The sequence below is a fragment of the Anguilla rostrata genome, chromosome 2, assembly GCF_018555375.3.
Source record: "Anguilla rostrata isolate EN2019 chromosome 2, ASM1855537v3, whole genome shotgun sequence".
Classification (NCBI taxonomy): domain Eukaryota; kingdom Metazoa; phylum Chordata; class Actinopteri; order Anguilliformes; family Anguillidae; genus Anguilla; species Anguilla rostrata.
This window is the reverse complement of record NC_057934.1, coordinates 3,472,742-3,493,806: the sequence shown is the minus strand read 5'-3', so window position 1 is coordinate 3,493,806 and position 21,065 is coordinate 3,472,742. Positions and strand designations below refer to the sequence as shown.

Here is a 21,065-nt window from a genome sequence, read left to right as displayed (position 1 = left end):
ACAGTGCCGTCCATGCCCCCCCCCCCCCAACTCCTTTTGTGTGTGTGTGTGAGGTGCACTATGGAAACTCTCTGTACTTATAGCAGTGTGAGTGTGTCCAGTTTAGCAGCAGACAGGGCTCTCTCTCCTGAGTCTCCAGGGTGATTGTATCTCAGGTCCAGCTCTCTCAGGTGTGAGGGGTTTGAACACAGAGCTGAAGCCAGAGAATCACAGCCTCTCTGTGTGACTCTACAGCCTGACAGCCTGCAGAGAGAAGGACACACACACACACCTGACACACATTAATATAAACTAACAGGACTGTGTGTGTCAAACACATAGCAGTGTGTTACACACATTAAACACATTAATATAAACTAACAGGGCTGTGTGTGTCAAATACATAGCAGTGTGTTACACACCTTACACACATAAATATAAACTAACAGGACTGTGTGTGTCAAACACATAGCAGTGTGCAGAGGTGGGTAACCCGGCTTCAAAGAGTAAAAAGACTGACCATGCATTTGCTCCAGCACCATGCACTAAACCAGCTGATCACAATAATTAGTTCTCCCATCATGCTGAAGAGTTATGCTAATTAGAATCAGCTGGTTTAGTGCATGGTGGTGGAGCAAATACATGGTCAGTCTTTTTACTCTTTGAAGCCAGGTTACCCACCTCTGGCAGTGTGTTACACACCTTATACACACTAATATAAACTAACAGGACTGTGTGTGTCAAACACATAGCAGTGAGTTACACACATTAAACACATTAATATAAACTAACAGGGCTGTGTGTGCCAAACACATACCAGTGTGTTACACATCTTATACACATTAATTGTCTTCAACCTTCCCAAGTTCTCCCACGTCACTCCCCTGCTGAGCTCACTCCACTGGCTACCAGTTGCTGCCAGGTTCAGGTTCTAAGTCCTGACCCTCACCTACACTGCAGCCAACAGGATGGCTCTTGTCTACTTGCAGCACATGATTAAATCCTATATGCCCACTTGACCACTGCCTTGCACCCCCTGCCATCCGGGTAAAGGGTTCTATCTTGTCTCTACCACAGAGATTCTCCACCCTAGCTCTCCAGTGGTGGAACAAACTCCCTGTTCCTCTATGAACCTCTCCCTCACTACCCATCTTCTGCCGTGGTCTGAAGATGCATCTCTTCAGACTATACCTGGACTAACTAACTATCACCACTCTGTAGATCATTTCTATCACTTAAATCCCCATATTTCTACACATGTACCTCCTGTGCCACTCATGTTACACCTCCATCCAGCACTTATTCAGGGTTTTCTCTACCACAGAAAGGCTTAGGCGCAGCGCCTAAGTGATTTTGCGGAGCGCCTTAAGCCAAATGAACATAAAAAGGCATTTAGGAGACATATCAAAATTAATGTTAAAACAAAAAAGCGGAGATGTGGCTTTATGATTTTAAACACTCTGCGTTATGATGGCATTATAAATAGAAGTGGGTTTGACGAGCGTTTACAGAATAAAGCGTTTTTTCCAAAGATGGTATTTCTCGATATAATTGTGCCACCGTGTTAACACATTACTACGGTTGCGGGTCAGGCACTCTTCACGGTAAGAATACATCTCATAAAAAACACGTTTTCAACGTACAAAAATGCCAAGTTACTCAAAAGTATTGATATCAAAATGATGCCAAGTTACGGTACTACAAACAATATAGGCTATCTTGCCTCACCGAAATTAAATAAGATATATTCCAAAGCAATGCTACCCAATATTTCCTCAGTTCTTTCAAGTCACTTGGCCCTGTGTGTATAAGCATGGACTACATGGACAGGCTGAACATATGTGTGGATGGCTATCTCACAGTCAAGATTGACTTAATAGGTGTGGACTAATTCATTTTCTTCATTCATCTGTGTAGAGTCAAATTCTACCAAGAGGAAGAACAGGAACATGCTGTTTCAGTTCTGTGGAGTGTCTGTTTTCACATTAGAAACACTGACATCAGTGTTGTATTTAGTCACATTGTAGCTCTTATTTATTGAAGGGGTGTGTGTTTGTACTCACCCCAGTCTCTGCAGTTTACAGTGTGGGTCCTCCAGTCCAGCAGAGAGCGCTCTCACTCCTGAATCCTGCAGCTCATTGTCTCTGAGCTCCAGATCTCTCAGCTCTGAGTGAGGAGAATGCAGGACTGAGGCCAGAACATCACAGCAGCCCTCTGTGAGATTACACCAACCCAGCCTGTGGAGAGACCACACACACACAAACACACAGAAACACGCACGCACACATACAAACACACACACATACACATGCACACACACATTCTTTGTGACATTGTTCACCTTGACAGTTGATACATATGTACCTACGCATTCCTGAGATGTACACACGAAAACAGGGAGGGGGGTGTGTAAATTAAGTTCATAAAGTATTCTGACTATTCACAAAAGTATAAGGCAATTACTGGGCTCTAATAACCCTTTCCGTGTGATGAACTTATCTGATTTGCTAACATATTAATTTAATCTGCAAACACAAGAAACAGCATTTTTGTGATGCACTTTACCTTACCTGACATGTTCTTCAGTTCATAAGCATCTATACATTTCAAAGACGCTCAATATTCATCACTATGAATAGGTAAATATAACTGTTAATGTAAAAGTAGAACCCATTAGCTAAATCTGTTATCATAATATTTTCTTACTAATCTTGTAACCATCAAGTTATCAAACAATTTAAGTTCAACTAATTATACAGTCTGTCAGGGTTTTTGACATTAATTTTAAAATATTCAGCAAGGTGAAATGAAACCGCATTAAATACAAAATTGCGCTCGTCCTTATTTACCTCTCCCCAAAGTAACCTGACAGTAACCATGACGACGCTGTTTAAAATGTGGCCGTTAGGAGGGTCGGTTGGTTACCATGGCGATGACAGCTCGGTCTGAGCTGTTTAATGTTACCTCAGCTAGTTCATTCTTTGAAAATACATCTAGAACTACAGCTACATAACACAATTATTTGATAATAACTATTAACACTTTGCAAATATCATTTGTTTACCATTTTCATCAAACAACATGACCCTCAAGTTGACACTTGTTGCCCTTGTTCTAAGTTCAGCTTTTGCTGACTCACAGGCACGAGTTAGCTAGCTAGTCAGCCCAACTTACCTTAACGTTACTTCATGACCCAACCTAGCTAGCGGAGCCAGTGAGGAACTAAGCAGCTTACTGTCACAGACAACTCAAATATATACAGCAGTATATAAGATAACATGAAGGTTTTGTATAACCAGTCATTATATTATTGGCCAGACCTGCGATATTGTACCTGCTAACAGCTGAAGCTGTGCCGGAGCCATGTACGAGCTGTGCTACACTTCAGTTCATCTGGCGCGATCTCCCAGCAATGCAACTTTACTACAGCATCAACTGGAATTACACTGCAGTGCCATCTAGTGGCTGTATGAGAACACCACAACTGATTATGGTCACTGCTGGGGGACACTAGATTTTTAAAAAGTGTCTTTTGAAAATTCCACACATTGCACCTATTTTCTGCGTGTCCTTGCCCTATAATCCACCCATTCATTTTATTCTCGCAGCTTTTGCGAATATAACAGGTTAATTATTACGTTACATTTAATTATTATTGTAACAATGATAATAACAATGACAATAAAAGCCTGATGTATTAAGTCATTTTTTCTTTTAAAACCCCTTATCAACATGTTTGGTAGACCTTGTGGAGTAATTTAAACTACACAAACAATTTAATAAGTGGGGGCATTTGAAAGTTATTAGAATACTTATCTAAGAAAAATTCCTGAAAATGATGTTATTCTTTAGATGATATCTGTCATGGTTCTGTGTTTTCCTGTCTGTGTTTCCCTTGTTGGGCCGCCAGATGGCGGCACTTCTGTTTTGTGTCCTGCTCCCCCCTGTTAATTGTATTATTGTTGTGTCGTTATTCTATCATTGTTCCCACCTGTGTCTTGTTATCCCTTCCTTTTCTGGGTTGATTGTTTTTTGAGTTCACCTGTGTCTTGTTACCCCCTGTCTATTTAAGTTCTTTGTTCTTGACTCGGGTGCTGGTTCCTTGTGTTTGTTTCCGACGTGTTTCAGACCGTATGTACCTGCCTACGGTTTTGACCTGTTTGTGTTTGTTTGCCCTTGTACTCTGCCTGCCTGTGTTCTGCCCTGCCTGTGTTTTTGAGTTCCTGTTGTTTTCTGTTTTATTAGATATTTTTTGAGTTTGTGTTTTTGCCCATCGTGGCCTTTTCTGTTCCCTGCTTGTTTGCCTGTCCTGTAAGTAAAGTCTGTTAATTTTCCCTTTTTGAGTTTGTGTTTTTTTTTTTCCCTCTGCGTTTGGGTCCCCCCTACCCGTTACGTGACAGATATCAGCTAGAGCCAGAATATTGCTCTCTGAATCAGACTATTCCACACAGCATGACTGCTTACAATGGTATAATATCAAAACTATAACTTGGGACACAGAAGAATGACTAAACTAAACGATGTAACACTGCATCTAAACAGCAGCTCACAGTTCAGATGGACACTCTCCCATCAAGATGTACACACATACCCTGCCGGCGAGTTAATGCCCGGCTTTACCAGCAGAATAAAATACCATTTTATTCACAATCCCTTCAGAAACACCGCAATCCTGCAACACACAGGTGTGTGATGGAGTAAAACTCACCTTCATCAAAAGGTCAGGGTGTGAAAGAGAGTGGGGTAAATGTATGGATTTCATTAGAGTTCATAGCAGGTAGTGAATAATGGAGATGGATGAAGACTGCAATGTGTGACAGACCTGAAACATTTTACTATACAGGTGGTCATTCTATTACCATGTCAATCAGACATTCAGCATCCAGTCATCAACTGTGACGGAATACTACAAAATCCATTGAAACCTAACATTCTGCTCAGGAACGACAAACCTGGTGACCCTCATAAGGTTTTATCCTGCTTTTATTTGCTTGCTGTGATAGAGGATTAAGGTATATATGGGCAAAGAAAGAATGCTAGTGGACAGAGGAGTAAACTGAGAGAGAAGGAGCTTTTTAACATTTCACTGAATAGAACTATAATCACAAATTCTACTTAGTTAAAATTACACAGTACACAGCAGTACTCACCCCAGTCTCTGTAGTTTACAGTTTGGACTCATCAGTCCAGCACAGAGCAGCTCCACTCCTGAATCTCCCAGGTTATTGTAGCTGAGGTCCAGATCTCTCAGGGGTGAGTTTGATGACTGGAGAGCTGAGGCCATAATATCACATGACTTCCGTGTGAGGTTGCAGCTGTTCAGTCTGCAAAGAAAGAGAAACTACTTACTTTCAGTATAATAAAAATATTCTTTAAAAAAGACTTGAGTAATAGCGGTTTTCTCAAATGCATAGAGGTCAATATTATTGGCACCCCTAAACAATATTTAAAATAAAACTAAACAGTGGCATCTGAAGAAATTTTTTATTTTATTTGATCTCCAGAACCGCCCCCAGAAACTGTATAGCTGCCTTTCACCATTCCTTATATCACCGGCGTATAAATATGTTGCACACATACAAAATCCCTTTGTAATCTATGACCATGGGGAAAACCAAAGAGTTTTCAACTCAGAACAGACAGATGGTTGTTGACACAAATCTGGTTTGTGTGCAGTCGGTTCCTCATGCTAGGCAGCCGACAGCTACCAGCCAGCTAGTTAGGCTCCCCTTGTCCTGCACACTGCTAAGGGATCAGTGGTCAGGGAGTGGGGGAGCCCCGATACTCCCAGGGAGAGCAGGGCAGCAGTGCAGTACTGTATGACAGGGGAACATCTGCACATTGTGTTTATACATTAAAATACAGGAATAAGCAGGGAACAGGCTGTACATACCCAGCAGCGGTCTATATTGTGATTAAAGCTCAGACAACAGTGTATTTACATGCATACGTAACATGTTGCAGACAAAGATCACTCCATTTCAATAATGCATGTAAAACTCCAGGAGGCACTGTTGGACAAGTGACATCCATCCATCATCCATCGATTATCTATACCCGCTTATCCGGGACAGGGTTGCGAGGAGTGCTGGAGCCTATCCCAGTGTGCATTGGGCTGGACAGGCTACCAATCTATCGCAGGGCACACTCACACTCTCATACCTATGGGCACTTTACTGTCTTCAATTAGCCTACCTGCATGTCTTTGGACTGTGGGAGGAAACCGGAGTACCCGGAGGAAACCCACGTGGACATGGGGAGAACATGCAAAAGAAAGGCCATTCGCCACACAGAAAGGCCCAGGCCGGATGTGACAGTGCTCGGTTTGCGGGAGAAATTCAGGGCAATTAGAGGACCATGCCTACTGTTTAAGCAGACACACACCTGCATGATGTTACGAATCAACCAGGAGTTAAAAGCGTGCTTCTTTCCACAGTAGGCATCTGAGACCGGGATGGTGAGAGAGAGAGCACGTACAGACCAGAGAAAACGCTGAAAAGCGCTCGTATAATTTCATTTATTTTGTCTTTGTTATTTTAGTTTATTGTTTTTGCCCAGATCCTGTGAGGGTGATGGGCAAAGGTTTTTCATTTGTGTTTGTTTGTGTTTGCGCTCTCTCTCGCTACCCCAATAAAACACTAGAGATATCCAAAATTTCTGCATCTCCCTGTGTCCAGCTCTTGTCCCTATCAGGGTAGTCACGGTGTATGATGCCGGATTTAAACCCACAGTGCCACCCTCAGACAAGTATTTTTCAGTCAATGCCCTTGTTAAAATGTTCAGCACTCTGAATATTGAACACAAGTGGTATTGCGTGCAAGAACCCCTCACTTAACCTACATATAAAATGTATTTTACATGACTTAATTTAACAATTATTAGTGAAAATTAAATTTATAAATTAAATCGACAAATTCTTTCTTAGGTCAGTTGACAGTAACCTGGTGGAATCAAGTGACAAGCCAGCATGGCTTGAGCATGTTTGCCCTGATTGGATGATGCCAAGTTGAGGTGTGGAAAGTTGGGGGGGGGGGGGGGAAGACTCATTTATGACAAGGACTGGTCCATCTAAAAGCTGACAGTGTACTTATTACATCTCATAAAAAACACATTTTCAACATACAAAAATGCCAAGTTACTCACACATACAAAACATACACTGTCTATAACTCATTCATTCCAACTGGAAAAATCTAGGCCTGCCATTAAAAGTATTGATATCAAAATGACGCCAAGTTACTGTACTACAAACAATATAGGCTATCTTGCCTCACCAAAATTAAATAAGCTGTATTTCAAAGCAATGCTACCCAATGTTTCCTCAATTGTTTCAAGTCACTTGGCCCTGTGTGTATATAAGCATGCAGTAGATGGACAGGCAAACATATGTGTGGATGGGTTTATGAGAGTCCAGATTGATAGGCGTCTATATGTCCAATTTGTATTGGTATGTATGTATTTAGCTGCTAAGCCTTTCTGTTGCGTGAATGATTGTATGTTTCTTGGTATAAATATCTGTTCATAAATGTGAATGTAACATGCTGCGAGGGAAATGTCCCCTTGGGGATAAAGAAGTTTTCTATGTATGTATGTACAATATGTATTTATAGTTAGTAGCAAATATAGAAGAACTTGTATATTTAGTAAAATGAAGTTGACAAGCAAGTATAAACATATATTTTCTGGAGGAATAGGCTTCCTGTAGTTATTCACCAGCAGTTTTATACATGAATTTAAATGTGTTGCACAAGGCAATTAGAAATATTTCACACTTTGATCTCACACAAAGTTTGAATGACATTGTAAAATGGTAAGATTAAAAAACACAGGGCCAAGTGACTTGAAACAACTGAGGAAACATTGGGTAGCACTGCTTTGAAATACAGCTTATTTAATTTCGATGAGGCAAGATAGCCTATATTGTTTGTAGTACAGTAACTTCGTGTCATTTTGATATCAATACTTTTAATGGCAGGCCTAGATTTTTCCAGTTGGAATGAACGAGTTATAGATGGTGTATGCCTTGTATGTGTGAGTAGCTTGGCATTTTTGTACATTGAAAACGTGTTTTTTATGAGACATCATTTCTTTTTGCAAAACGTTTTGTTATGAGAAAGTGAGAAATGCGAAGCGACCCTTTAAGAAACAGTTGTGGATTATGGCTATCCTTGTGTGAATTTGTACAGTCTGATGAGCGTGTACCGTTTAGCAGTTTCGCTTTGCTATATATGTAAAACAGTGGCTGTGACAAAGGGTGCGGTGGCATAAGTGTAAACGCATCAGAAACGCAGCTGAAATATGGCCGGTGTATGTACTCACGGATTTGACGGCCATTCAACGAGCCTTGATTGACAAAATTATCAGCGAGCCTGTAGAATTAGAGCTCCCTAGGTCACAACTTGTGTGCCCTTCTGTCCTGCTCCGTTTTCTGTAATTTCGTGGAGATGCACTTTTAGTGTTTGTAAGGTTTATAAGGCATTTTGATAGGCTTATCTGCCTGTACGAGTCCTTTTCTCTGTTCTCCTAAGCTAGGTCAGTGACCTCAGTAGAACCGAAAGACTTTATAGTGGAGAATAGGAGAAGACGCATGTGTCCCAGCAAGCTTTGCATATGATAAAATAACAATAGTATGAGAGAAATGAGGAGAAATTATGAAATTGAGTAGTTGAAACTGTCAAGGATTCTGTATTTTCTGTTTCTGTTTTTTTTCTCCTTTTGGGGAAAGTTTGTGTTTCAGTTTGTTCTCCCACCCCGTGTTAATTGTATTATTGGTTTTAATTATTCTATCATTGTGCCCACCTGTGTCTTATCTCCTCCTTTTCTGGTTTGATTGTTCTTTGACTTCACCTGTGTCTTGTTACCCCTGTCTATTTAAGTTCTTTGTCCCCTTGACTCAGGTGCTGGATCCTTGTGTTCGTCTCTGAATGTGTGTATTCTGCCCGCTTCGGTCCTGCTTGTGCGTTGTGTGTTTCTGGCTTTGTTTCTGTTTGTGTTTCGGCCTGCATTCCTGCTTGTGTGTATTCTGTCCTGCCCGTATTCTGTCCTGCCTGTGTTCCCCCTGCCTATGTTCAGTTTTTTTTTTTTTTTCAGTGCTTAAGAATCTTTTTGTGTTTATGGTTTTGCCCCTTGTGGCCTTTTGTTTGTTCCCTGTTTGTTATTTAGTAAAGTCTTTGTTTGAATTTCCCTTTTGGAGTCTCCCGTGTTTTTTCACTCTGCGCCTGGGTCCAACCCCCCGAATCCCTGACATAAGGAACCAGCCAGCTCTGGACCCAGCAGTTTTTTCCCCCCCTTTTTTCCTCCCTGTGTTTTTTTTTTTTTTTTTTTGTTCAGTATTCCACTGGTGTGGAGCAAGCCGGTGGTCTTGGGTAAGCCCTCCGGGACCAGCCCTGCCGTAGGACAGGCTCCCCTGTCCAGGCAGGAGGCAGGGTTAAGACTGTGGAGCATATGCCAGGGGTCGTATACAGTGGCGTAGTACGCGACCGAGTTTCGCGTTCTGGCTGCACAGAGTGGCTGCATCCAGGCTAGAAGAAATGTCAGAAGACATTTAATCCAAATTTGGTCTGGACCACACATGCTCACGATTCCATTAGCTGCTTCCAGTGACCAGAACTCCGGTGTGGTTTTGCATTAAATGGTTAAGGAAATACAAGGGTGAGACCCAACATGGGGCACAATAATCCCTGTCTACCCTTATAGCCCCTGGGGGCTATCTCTCTCTGCATGCCTCCATTCAGACACACGTTTCCACAGTACAGGAATGTGCACCAACCCTGCAGGCTGCAGTTGGATCCAGGATGGCCTCACAGCTATTATTTTTGTCATTAATGTTATAATGTTGAACATTTTTTTCATGGTATTGTAATGTTGTATACAGTCTGATATGGGTTGGTGGTTGATACAGGAACAGGTTTGGAGAAGGCAATTAAAGTATTGGAAAAGTTTTATATTAATTAGGATAAAAATGCTGCAGGACTGGAGGAAGATAGTTTTCCCACTCGGAAGGCCACATACAGATACACCCTTCAGCTAAGAGGTGAGGCACATGCAGCCCTCCAGAGAAGCCTGGCACATGCCCTAAATTGTATAGTGGACCTAAATTTTGAATTCCTCTGAAATAGAGCCTCTGCCTGCCCTAGTGGCTGTATCAATCAGACACTCTCACATAATCATTAATCACTGGTGTAAAACGCTTCAGGTTAGCTTAAGTTTCTTTGTAACAAAATTATATATATTAGATATAATTAGGAAACATAGGGATAGTGCATGATGGGAGAGAGCCACTGGGTCCACAGCAAATAAAATCAGTAATTGAGATTGGACTGATACCTGTTAGCAACAGGCACAATATTGGTGACAAAAGGAGGACTACTTTCTAACCAAACTACTCTTTGCGCAATGCCTAACACTTCCAACTGCACTAATCCAACTGACACTTTGACCACTATCAGCTCTGTTCTAGTCACTTCTGATGTCACCACTAACATCTCTGTTCAGCACTTGATAGCTGGGTGTTGAACCCTAATATCACAACGCAGCTAAAAGGCAACAACTGTGACCCAATGGCTAAAAGGTAGTAATTACTGTCCCTTGGGGGTGAGGTTGTTTGTATGTATTGTATGGGTAATTTTCTCCCAATGTGTGTGTGTATTTAACATTTCCATTTTTCCTGGTAATTAGCATATACCGCAAACTAAGGACCGTTCAGAAGAATGTATGGCACGGTGACATGTTAGAAAACGTGAATCATTCTGTAATTGTGAGGAATTGATTTTCCCACCAGAACTGTACACAGGCCAACCCGAGGAGGATGGGTTACCCCCGCTGAGCCTTGGTTCCTCTGAAGGTTTCTCCCCTTAACCCCAGGGGAGTTTTTCCTTGCCACTGTCGCCACGTGATTGCTCGCTGGGGGTACAGGCCTGAATAGGTTATGGGGAATATGGCGTTTGACACCATATTTCCAAATACAAAATGGGGGACGGATAGGTTCCCAGTTTTATTTACTAGCATTTATATATTATATGTAGTGTATTGTGTTTCCGTTTCTTCCATTACTGTGTCTGTAGTTTGCATGCCACTGTGTCTAGCACCTCTGTAGTGTGTCTCAGTATAACACCTCTAGCGTCTGCAGCAAGGATGTCACATTCCTTTGCTAAATGGCTGTGAGGGTTCCCAGGGAGGGACAGGACCATTTGTCTCCGGCCCGCCATTTAACTCAATCTTTTGACGTGTATGACCACGGACTGCATATCAAGACACCACACAGCGTGATCGGCAGAGACTTGCTTGGTGCACTACCCGAATGTTCCAAGTTTGTCTCTCCCTTGCACATTGTAATAAACATCAAATTCTCTGAGGAGACGTCGTCAGCGTGTTCTTCATCGTCCTGCATTTTACTCCACGGAGAAGGGCAAAATAATCCTAACACTTTGCATTTGCGAATGGTTTTGCAAGTTTAGCACGTAAACCTAAATTAGATATTCCATAATGCCGTACGTCGTAAGGTTATATCAAATATTGTCTCGTCCTCCACCCCACTCAAAATCGACAGATTTATTATTAGAAAAAAGCAGAACGAGAAAAGTGATTCTTCATTAGCTGACGGTGACGGAGTTAGAAACAGGCCCGAGGAGAAAGAGCAACGTGAGAAAAGAATGGAGAAATGCAGATCAGTTTGGCCGAGAAGCCCAAGACACTGATGCTGCACCAGCAAAGAAAAAGGTGCGATCAATTCAGGACGAACACTGAACATTTCAGGATACATGGACTGATGAGTGCAATACGAATCCACTCCATTCTGCCTAATTTGCCAGAAGACTAGTGCCCATTGTAAACGGTCTAACCTTGAACGCCACTTTAGTGCTTTTCACGCTAAGTAACATGTTGTACCCGCCAGGTAGCAACTTGAGGACTAATAAAATTAAACAGTTGACACAGACTCTGACTGAACAGCAAAAAATGATGGCGAGATCAGTCTCTGTTGCCAAGAAATCAACCGAATGCACTTACGAGAACGCATGGATTTTAGCTAGGCATAAAAAGGCTTTACGGATGCTAAAATTGTTAAACAATGCTTTTTGAAATGAGCTGAGATAATGCACTGTGACTTCACCAATAAGGACGCAATAATAAAGCAAGTACATGCACTGCAGCTTTCAGATTCAACATTAATGAGGAGAATCGAGTTTATTGGGAAAGATATCCAGGAACAGCTAATTGCAGATCTTGCAGCGGCACCATGTTACAGCATTGCACTCGATGAGAGCACGGATATAAGTGACATGGCGCAATTGTGTGTGTGGGTTCGCTTTATTCAAAAGGACGAATTTCGGGAGGAGCTGTTATGTCTGTTACCACTTCATGGACAGACCAGAGTGGAAGACGTTTTTCAAGCACTGATGAACTTTTTTGCAGGGAAACAAATCGACTGGTCGAAACGGAGCTCCAAGCATGAGAGGGAAGGAGAAGGGACTTATCGGACTGATGGAAAAGGAAGACAGCATTCCCAAGCTTGTCTCCTTTCACTGTATAATTCATCAGGAGGCATTGGTGTCAAAACTTAAAAACCAAGAGCTAAAGAATGTGATGCAGCTCATTGTGCGAGTCGTCAACTTTATCGAGGCCAGGGCACTTAATCATTCAGTTCACTTCTGGAGGAATACGAGGCAGAGTACAGGGATCTGGTGATGCACAACGAAGTGAGATGGCTATCGCGTGGCCAGGTGCTTGAACGATTCTGTACTCAACTTCCTCACATCCGTGATTTTCCTGCAAGCAAGGGGAGGGCTGAGCCAAAGCTTGAGGACCCTCACTGGATATTACAGCTGACACTCCTTACTGACATCACATCCCAGCTGAACTCCCTTAACCTCCAACTCCAAGGAAAAGGGAAGCACACAGGTAACATGCTAAGAGCAGTCACTGCTTTCCAGCACAAGATCACCACTCTCTTCATACCCAACAGAGAATTTCTTCACTTTCCCAATCTAAGAGCCTGCACAACTGCTAACCCTGATCTACTGCAACATTTTGACTATGATGAATTTGTAGGCATATGGGAGGAAATAAGAAATGAATTTAAAAGGAGATTTCAAGATGTTGTGGGGTATAGGGAGCTTTTCAATTTCATTGAGAACCCTTGTAATGTGCCACTAATGTCAGACCTGGACAGCGCCGGAGGGACAGGGCTGAGTTTCAGCACCTCCACTCCACACTCAGACCTGGACAGCGCCGGAGGGACAGGGCTGAGTTTCAGCACCTCCACTCCGCACTCAGACCTGGACAGCGCCGGAGGGACAGGGCTGAGTTTCAGCACCTCCACTCCGCACTCAGACCTGGACCTGAGATACAGTCAGGCCACCGGCAGCATACCAGTGCTTTTTCCACACCACTTTCCCCTTTGCCTGAGTAGCTGCTGGCCCTATATAGGCCTCATGGTCTCACTCCAGGGGTGTGCTGGCTTTCCCCTCACTGAGTGCCTAACAGAGTCTCTGAATCTTGTTTTTTTTTTTTTTTTGTGGCAGACTCGGATGTGCCCCTCCTCATGGCCTGAATTTTGGACCCACCTGCACTTCCCTACCACTTTTGCTTTCCCCAACATTTGAGTAGCCTGATCTCATCTTGTGTTTCACTTTTCCCGTCTTCATTCATTGTGATACCGCTGTCACAATAAAAGTCCTCTACAGGCATGTTGCCAGCACTGTCTGTCTCGTCTGTGCCTCGTTCCCGTAGCATACAGTATGGATGTGATAAAAATTTATGAAAGGATATGAAAGATGTGGAATTGAAGATATGTGTAAGTGGGTGGAAAATCATAACCTGTACCTGTACAACATGCCATATAAATGCTCTGCCGTTGCAAATGACACACAATGCAAATCATGCAAACTATGCAGACTACACAGAAGTATAAAACAGTCCATAGAAGGACCATCACTGTAAACCATTGCAGGAGGACATGCAACACATACAGGAATGATTTAATCATTAGGGCACACCAGTAGTACAAAGTCCCTTATTTACTGTCAGTATAATTACCATGCAGCACCCCTGTCCCTGTAGAAGGGGGCCTTCATTTTGTTAAATGTAAACTAGTGTGGATTGTGGGAGATGTTCTCTGGATAGCATTTAAGGGAAGCTCAAACAATTTACTTCATTATCCAAAGTGTTTACATAAAAAGCATTTTTGGTATGCTTCACAATTTCATTGTGTTCCTTTTCTTTATCTTACAATCTCTTCAGGTGCATGTCCTTTCCTCTCTTATAGCATAGTGTCCAGTCCATCTTACCATGTCTTGTAAATAAAATGATTGCTTCTTAATACTGTTAAAGCTTTCTATTCATGGTTATTGGCAACTCTCATATTTTGACATATGATAAAGTACTCTTTGTCTTACAGTGCATCCAAAGTACGTGGCTTACTTACACACTGACTGAAGTGTGCATCTCTGCTTGAACAAATCACTGCATTGGTGCCATAAATAAACTTCTCTTCCATCATCTTGTGTTTGAAAGCCAACTTTAGGGAATGACATCCAGTCCAGACCTCCATAGAAGCATCCAAATGCACTAAGTCAGGCTTTCACAGACAGTAGCGCGTCCAATGCTAAAGGAAGCTACTGCCCTCCTGGAAGAGCACATAGAACACTGCAGCGCTACTATAGCCAAGGGCTACAGACAATAGCCAAGGGCTACAGACTCCAGTTCAGAGTGACCCCCCCATTTCAACAGAGTCATTTACTCTCAAACACAAGAGAGTGCTTCCATGTTCAAGAGGAATAAATTCCTTCCCTCTTACAAAAAGGGGAAATATGTGTGGTTCCCAGAGATCAAACCCAACATAGTTTTTATTTTCCTTTTTTTCAGCACCCAAAGAAGGACGGTTCTCAACTTCCTATTTTGGATCTCAGTGTTAAACAAACATTTGAGGCAATATAATTTCAAAATGTTAACATACAGCACTCTTTCACATTGGAAAATGTTGTGCAATTCTTTTAATCAATCGTTCGCACCCAAAAATTGATTAATAATGATTAACTGATTAGATTTAAATCTACTCCATAGTCTATAAAAAGAATGACTTAAAATATGCTTAACTTAATACTTAAGCATTTTTGTTAAGGAGTATGAGCATGTCTATGTGCTTTGGGGTCAGTCTGGAGAGCAGTCTGCTGAAGGTGAGACCAGCAGCTGAGAAGACGTGCTCAGATGGCACTGATGTTCCAGGAATGGACCAATAACGTTTCACTAATGCTGCCAGTCGAGGGAACCATGACTCTCTAATTAAATTTTTTTAGAAACGTCTCTTTAATTTGAAATCAAATCACCAACATTAGGTTATTCATTGAAATAGTGTATTGACATTTAAATGTTTAATCTATAGAAATTCATGAATCAACATTCTTATTAAGAATTAACAGTTAATTGATTAATTTAACATCACTACTTCACATCAGTAAATCTGAAAGATGCCTTCTTCCACGTAAGCATTTATCCCCCTCACACAAAATTCCTCCGCTTCGCCCATCGCAGTGTTTGCTACAAATACACAGTTCTACTCTTCGGCCTTTCCCTGAGTCCATGGGTGTTCTGTATTTGTGTAGAGGCGGGTCTGGCTCCATTAAGACTAATGAAGCTCAGAATACTGACTTGTACAGACGATTGTCTGATTATTGCCAATTCAAAACCCAGAATTGTGCAGGACACTCAGCGAGGTCTGACGCATCTGATGTCTCTTGGTTTCAGAGCAATCTCTCCCCATCCTGGAGTGTAACGTTCTTGGGAGTGGATTTATACTCTGTATCCATGTGAGCTTGCCTATCAGCGGACTGCATTTTATCTCCCAGAGTATGTCTCTCTCAGTTCAAGCCCGGCTCGAGAGTACAGTATCACACATGCCTCAGACTACAGGGGCTGATGGTGCCAGCCTCTCAGGTTTTGCCACTGGGGCTGTTAAGAATGAGGGGCTTTATGAGGTGGATTTCATCCCTCCACCTCAGCCCTGTGTGCGATCTCCATCACCGTCTCACAGTGACACACAAGCACTCAGCAACTCTGCGTCACTGTGAAAACACAGACTTTTACACTCAGGGCACACCTCTCAGGATCGTTTTCATACGGAAAAAAAGGACAGACACATCCCTCTCTGGGGTGGGGGGTCTCAGGAGGGTTACATGGTGAATCAATTTTCTTTTAGCTATTAACTATATGGACAGCTCTCAGATATTTTCTTCCCTGTCTAAGGGGACATCATGTGCTCGTACTCTGCGATAATGACTGCGGTAGCATATGTAAATCACCAAGGTGGCATGCGCTCCCTCCAGCTCCATGGTCTAGCCCACAGACTGCTGGTCTGGAGCAGCCATCACTTTCTGTGGTTACGCGTGACCCATGTTGCTTTAGGCTTGCTCCTGTGGGGGTCTAGGCCAGGGTTGTCTGTGAAACGTATTGTGACAATTGCTGTGAAATACGCTATACAAATAAAATTTGATTGATTGATTGATGTTCCAGGAATTCTGAACACGAGCGCTGATCTGCTGTCAAGGAGAAACCCACTGTATGGGGAACGTTGTCTCCATCCCCAGATTGTGGAAATGTTACTGCAGTGATTATGCCTCTCCTTTATGTACAGCCATGCACACTCCCGCTCCGCACGGACCTCCTGTCTCAGGTGAACGGGGAAATACACCACCCCTGCCCTGAGCGAGTAGCTCTATGGGCTTGGCCCGTGAGAGGCATAACCTCAACACATTAGGGCTTCCCCCTCACGTGGCTGCAACCATCCAGAGCACGAGAGCACCCTCCACCAGGTCACTTTATGACATTAAGTGTCAGCTGTTTTAAAGATGGTGTGCCTCTCGTCAGTCAGTGCCTTACCAGAGCTCTGTTACTGACGTGCTGTGCTTTTCACAGAACCTTATGGATAAAGAGAAATCCTTTCCTACCATTAAGGTCTACCTGGCAGCTATCACTGCTTGTCATGTTGGTTTCAGAGACTATGCAGTGGGGCAGCACCCCCTCATTCACAGGTTCATGAATCACTGTTCTCTGCCTGTTGCTAAAAAGCTCATTTCCCCTTGGGATTTATCACTGAAGTGGAGGCTCTGTCTCTAAGGCCATTTGAGCCTATACATGAGATTTAAAATTGTTGTCTCTCCAGACAGCGTTGCTGCTTGCACTAGCCTCAGCTAAGTGAGCTGGTGACCTCCATGCGCTCTCAGTGCATCTCTCATGCACAAAATTCTCCCCTAAGATGCTCAGGCTTTTTCTTAAGCTCAATGCAGCCTTTATGCCTAAAAGCTTCCCTGCTTTCACATGTGAGGAGTTGGAGCTTGCCGCTTTTCACCCACCACCTTTCTCCTCTGAAGAGCTGCATATGCTGTGTCCTGTGTGTGTTCTCCACAAGTATATGGCAAAGATTAAGGCTTTTAGAAAGAGTGACCAGCTCTTAGTCACCTGGGCCCCTGCCTGCAAAGGAAAAGTATCCCTAAGCAGCGGCTGTCCCACTGGCTTGTGGAAACTATTGTTATGGCATATGATTCAAAGAGGATAATGCCCCCCTTGGGCCTGAGGGCTCATTCTGCGAGGGGCATGGCTGCATCGTGGGCCCTATTCATGGGGTCTCCTTGCAGGATTTTTATTCAGCCGCAGGCTGGGTTTCTCCAGATACTGTTGCTAGGTTCTACCGCCTGAACGTCACCAGGAGGTCGGTAGCCCACTCCGTTCTGGGGGTGAGCTCTGTGTGAGGCGCACACACCTCCCCTCATCTGCTATGGGTTTTATTACTTCAAATTGTTCATGGCCCTGGCTATAGCTTTGGGCAGTGGAATGTCTTTAGTATTTCCCTACATGGGATGTGCCAGACACCACCCTCCCCTCAGGGGAGGAGGCATCCTTTGCTGACCTGACAGCATCTCAGCTGTCAGCATAAGGCATTCTGGGAGCTGTCTATATCTCCCCATAGGTGGATCTCAAACACGAGATGATGAAAGAGAACTTTAGGTTACAGTTGTAACCCCGGTGGAGAGATCCACCAAGACTGCCCTGCTTGCCGCGCATGAGAAGTGAATATGAAGAGTAGTAGCACTGCAGTGTCCCATATGTTCTTCCAGGAGGGCAGTAGTCTCCTGTAGCATTGAATGCGCTACTGGCTGTCAGAGCCAGACTTGGTGCAACTGGATGACCGGATGTCATTCCCCATACGTGGATCTCTCTACTCTGTGTTTCGGAAAACCAGGGTAGCGACAGTAACTTAAAGTTTTGGGGTAACACCCTTACTGAGGTACTCACTGGGCATATTGTTAGTTTCACTAGCAGGATATGCAACTCCTCTAAGATAGCTGATAGGGTCAGTCAAATGTTATTTAATAGAATAATACAGAGGTCATGCCTTGTGATATTTATATATTTATATATCTCGCTATCCAAATGGGGTAAATCTTAATTAGATTAATCCCAGGGATAGTTGTTGGTTTTAGATTCCTGGGTGAGCAGGATATTTACCTCCCAGGATTTAAGATCTTAATGTCAGAGAACACTTTGATGAATGCCTGGCAGCAGCAGCTAGTCTCTCTCTCCAGGATACAGGGTCAAGCTACCCATCATTTCATATGATCACACCTCAGTCTGATAATCACACCAATAATCTGACATGCAAAATTGTATTCACACAAATATTCAGGTTAGAGGTTTTGAAAATAAATGGAGTCAGGAAATTATGCTTGCCTGTGCTGAAATTCAAACCCTTACATTGGCCATAATCAGTAATGCTATTTAGTTAATGTCACACAGTACACAGCACTACTCACCCCAGTCTCTGCAGTTTACAGTTTGGACTCATCAGTCCAGCACAGAGCAGCTCCACTCCTGAATCTCCCAGGTTACTGTAGCTGAGGTCCAGATCTGTCAGGGGTGAGTTTGATGACTGGAGAGCTGAGGCCACAATATCACAGGACTTCACTGTGAGGTCACAGCTGTTCAGTCTGCAAAGAATGGTTTATATATTATAATTATATTAGATATACATAAAAATATATGTTAAATGATACAAATGATAGTGTTTAGCGATGAAGAGTGAACCTGAGGATTTTAAGGTTGATGGTGTTCTGAGGAAGATGTCTGTGCTACACTCTCCAACTGCAGCACTTTGGAGCTGAGAATTAGACGTCCTGCTGGACTGAACTCTGACAGTTCTACAGAGGTAATTCTGACCCAAATGACTCCTTTTCTTATTCTGTAAGTTCTCTGAATTGGGGCAAAGAGCCCATCTACCTTTTCTATGATCTTTTCTCTGGGCTTAACCCTCCAATCCCATTCCAGAAGTGCAGCAGCCATCTTTCAAAGTGGACAGTGAGTTAACTTGCAAAGCTGTTGAATGCTTGGCACAGCTACCACCAAAAGGAAAGATGCAAAATGATAACGCACATCTTCCAAAGAGGACAGTGAATTGGTTTCTTTAGTTATGGTTTTCTGTGACAAACTACCCACAGCACTGCAATCCAAAATACAGTTAATTGTAGATTCACTTTAGAAGCAGAAAGACAAGGAAGTGATCTGTTCACATATAACCAGCTGTGTGTCCATTCTTCTGGTGTTACATATGACCAGGTAGAGAAACAAGGTATTCCAAAGGTCTGTATGAACTCCTGTTAATGATACCTTTGAGATTATTTTGTTGAGATAGTGATACATTTGATGGCGCTGCCCAAGGAGACACCATTCAGCCTGTTCTGGGCTCTAGGAAACTTCAGAATCCCTGTGCAGTTCATGCTTTGGCCTGAGATGAGCCACAGAATTAACTCAAGAACAGGCACTGGGGTTAGAGGTCACTTTAACAGCTCCCTGAGAAGACCTCACTCTGGCACCCATTATATCCTACAATTCCTTGACATTCCTATATTCAATCTACAGGCACTATGTTGGAGATTCTGGGTCAGCCTATACCAGAATAAAGAGTGGTACTACTGGCCTTGTAACATTGTGCATTTACTGCCTGACTGTCTCTCAACACAGAAACACAAACATTTAATTCATAACCAAACATAACTCTCTCAAACCAAACTCTGCATTATTTTAATCATAACGTAGGAAGGAAGTGGTATCCTATCAAACGACTGAAAACTAAAATATAAAAAGGGGCATAGAGAAGTCTCTCTTTTATTCTTTTCTAATTATTAAATAATTAATTAATTATGCATAGACCAGGAAGAGAAGGGGGACCCCTTCTTTCAAACACATGGCTGGGATTTAAACAAAATTTGTTCTTACTATTAAAACCAACAATTAAAAGCAAGGATTGTATTTTATTCACATACAGTTTGGCATGTTCAGCCATAACTAGAACTAATTCCCCAAATTGAGGTTGTTTTAATGTGGGAGAGACAAGCTATGGTTTTGTTTTGTCTTTCATTCATTTCTTTCATGATTATCTTTTACTTCATTTCCAGGACTGTCTAATTTTGTTTTTGATCATGTAGTTGAGCCTGTGTTATTAAATTAGATGTTTAATGGGGCCCTATTTTCTCAGTCAAAGCACAACTGTCAAACACTAGCTGCAATGCAAGGCGCTGGTGAATTTGGATATTTCATTAATTTCTTGACTCCAGGCACTAGCACAACTGTGGTACAGTTGTAAAAGAGGCTGGTTCGATCAGAATAAATGGTTCTGTGGGTGTGGTTGGGTTTGGTTTCATTATTGCCATCAGATCACCCCATTTCTGTCCCTTAGGGAAACACAGCAAAATGCTAATTTCACCATGGCTGAAGAGCAAGCGTGTTGTGATCATCTCTACTGAATAAAGGAGAGTTTTCTCTAGCATAACTAGAAGTCTGTACAACTTTAAATTGCTAGACCTTGCAGCAGGGCCCCTCTGTCTCCAGGCACCAGACCTCCCGAGGACAAGAAGTAGTTAGAAATAATAATGTATGTACGTGTGTTTTTGTGTGTCTGTGTGTTTTCTTTCTCTGTCTTTTACATTTGTAGAAGTTCAAACTGGTGAGCTTGGCTTTCAGGGTTCATACACTTTTTCACCAATGATTTTCAATGACTTTTCCATGACTTCTCCACAACCTTTAACTGAATTTCCATGACC

The 21,065-nt window shown here is 42.7% G+C and overlaps 1 protein-coding gene and 1 long non-coding RNA gene across 2 annotated transcripts in view; both read right to left on the bottom strand.

Annotated features, from left to right (window-relative positions):
- LOC135243944 (uncharacterized) overlaps positions 1-21,065 on the bottom strand; it is a 43,633-nt gene that overhangs the window by 21,714 nt on the left and 854 nt on the right. The window lies entirely within an intron of this gene.
- Positions 78-20,746, bottom strand: LOC135249137 (ribonuclease inhibitor-like). Its single transcript, XM_064324435.1, has 4 exons — positions 18,783-20,746; positions 5,130-5,303; positions 2,043-2,216; positions 78-243 (listed from the first exon to the last, which is right to left on the bottom strand). The coding sequence occupies exons 1-4, from the start codon at positions 18,812-18,814 to the stop codon at positions 78-80; spliced, it is 546 nt and encodes a 181-aa protein (XP_064180505.1). The 5' UTR covers positions 18,815-20,746.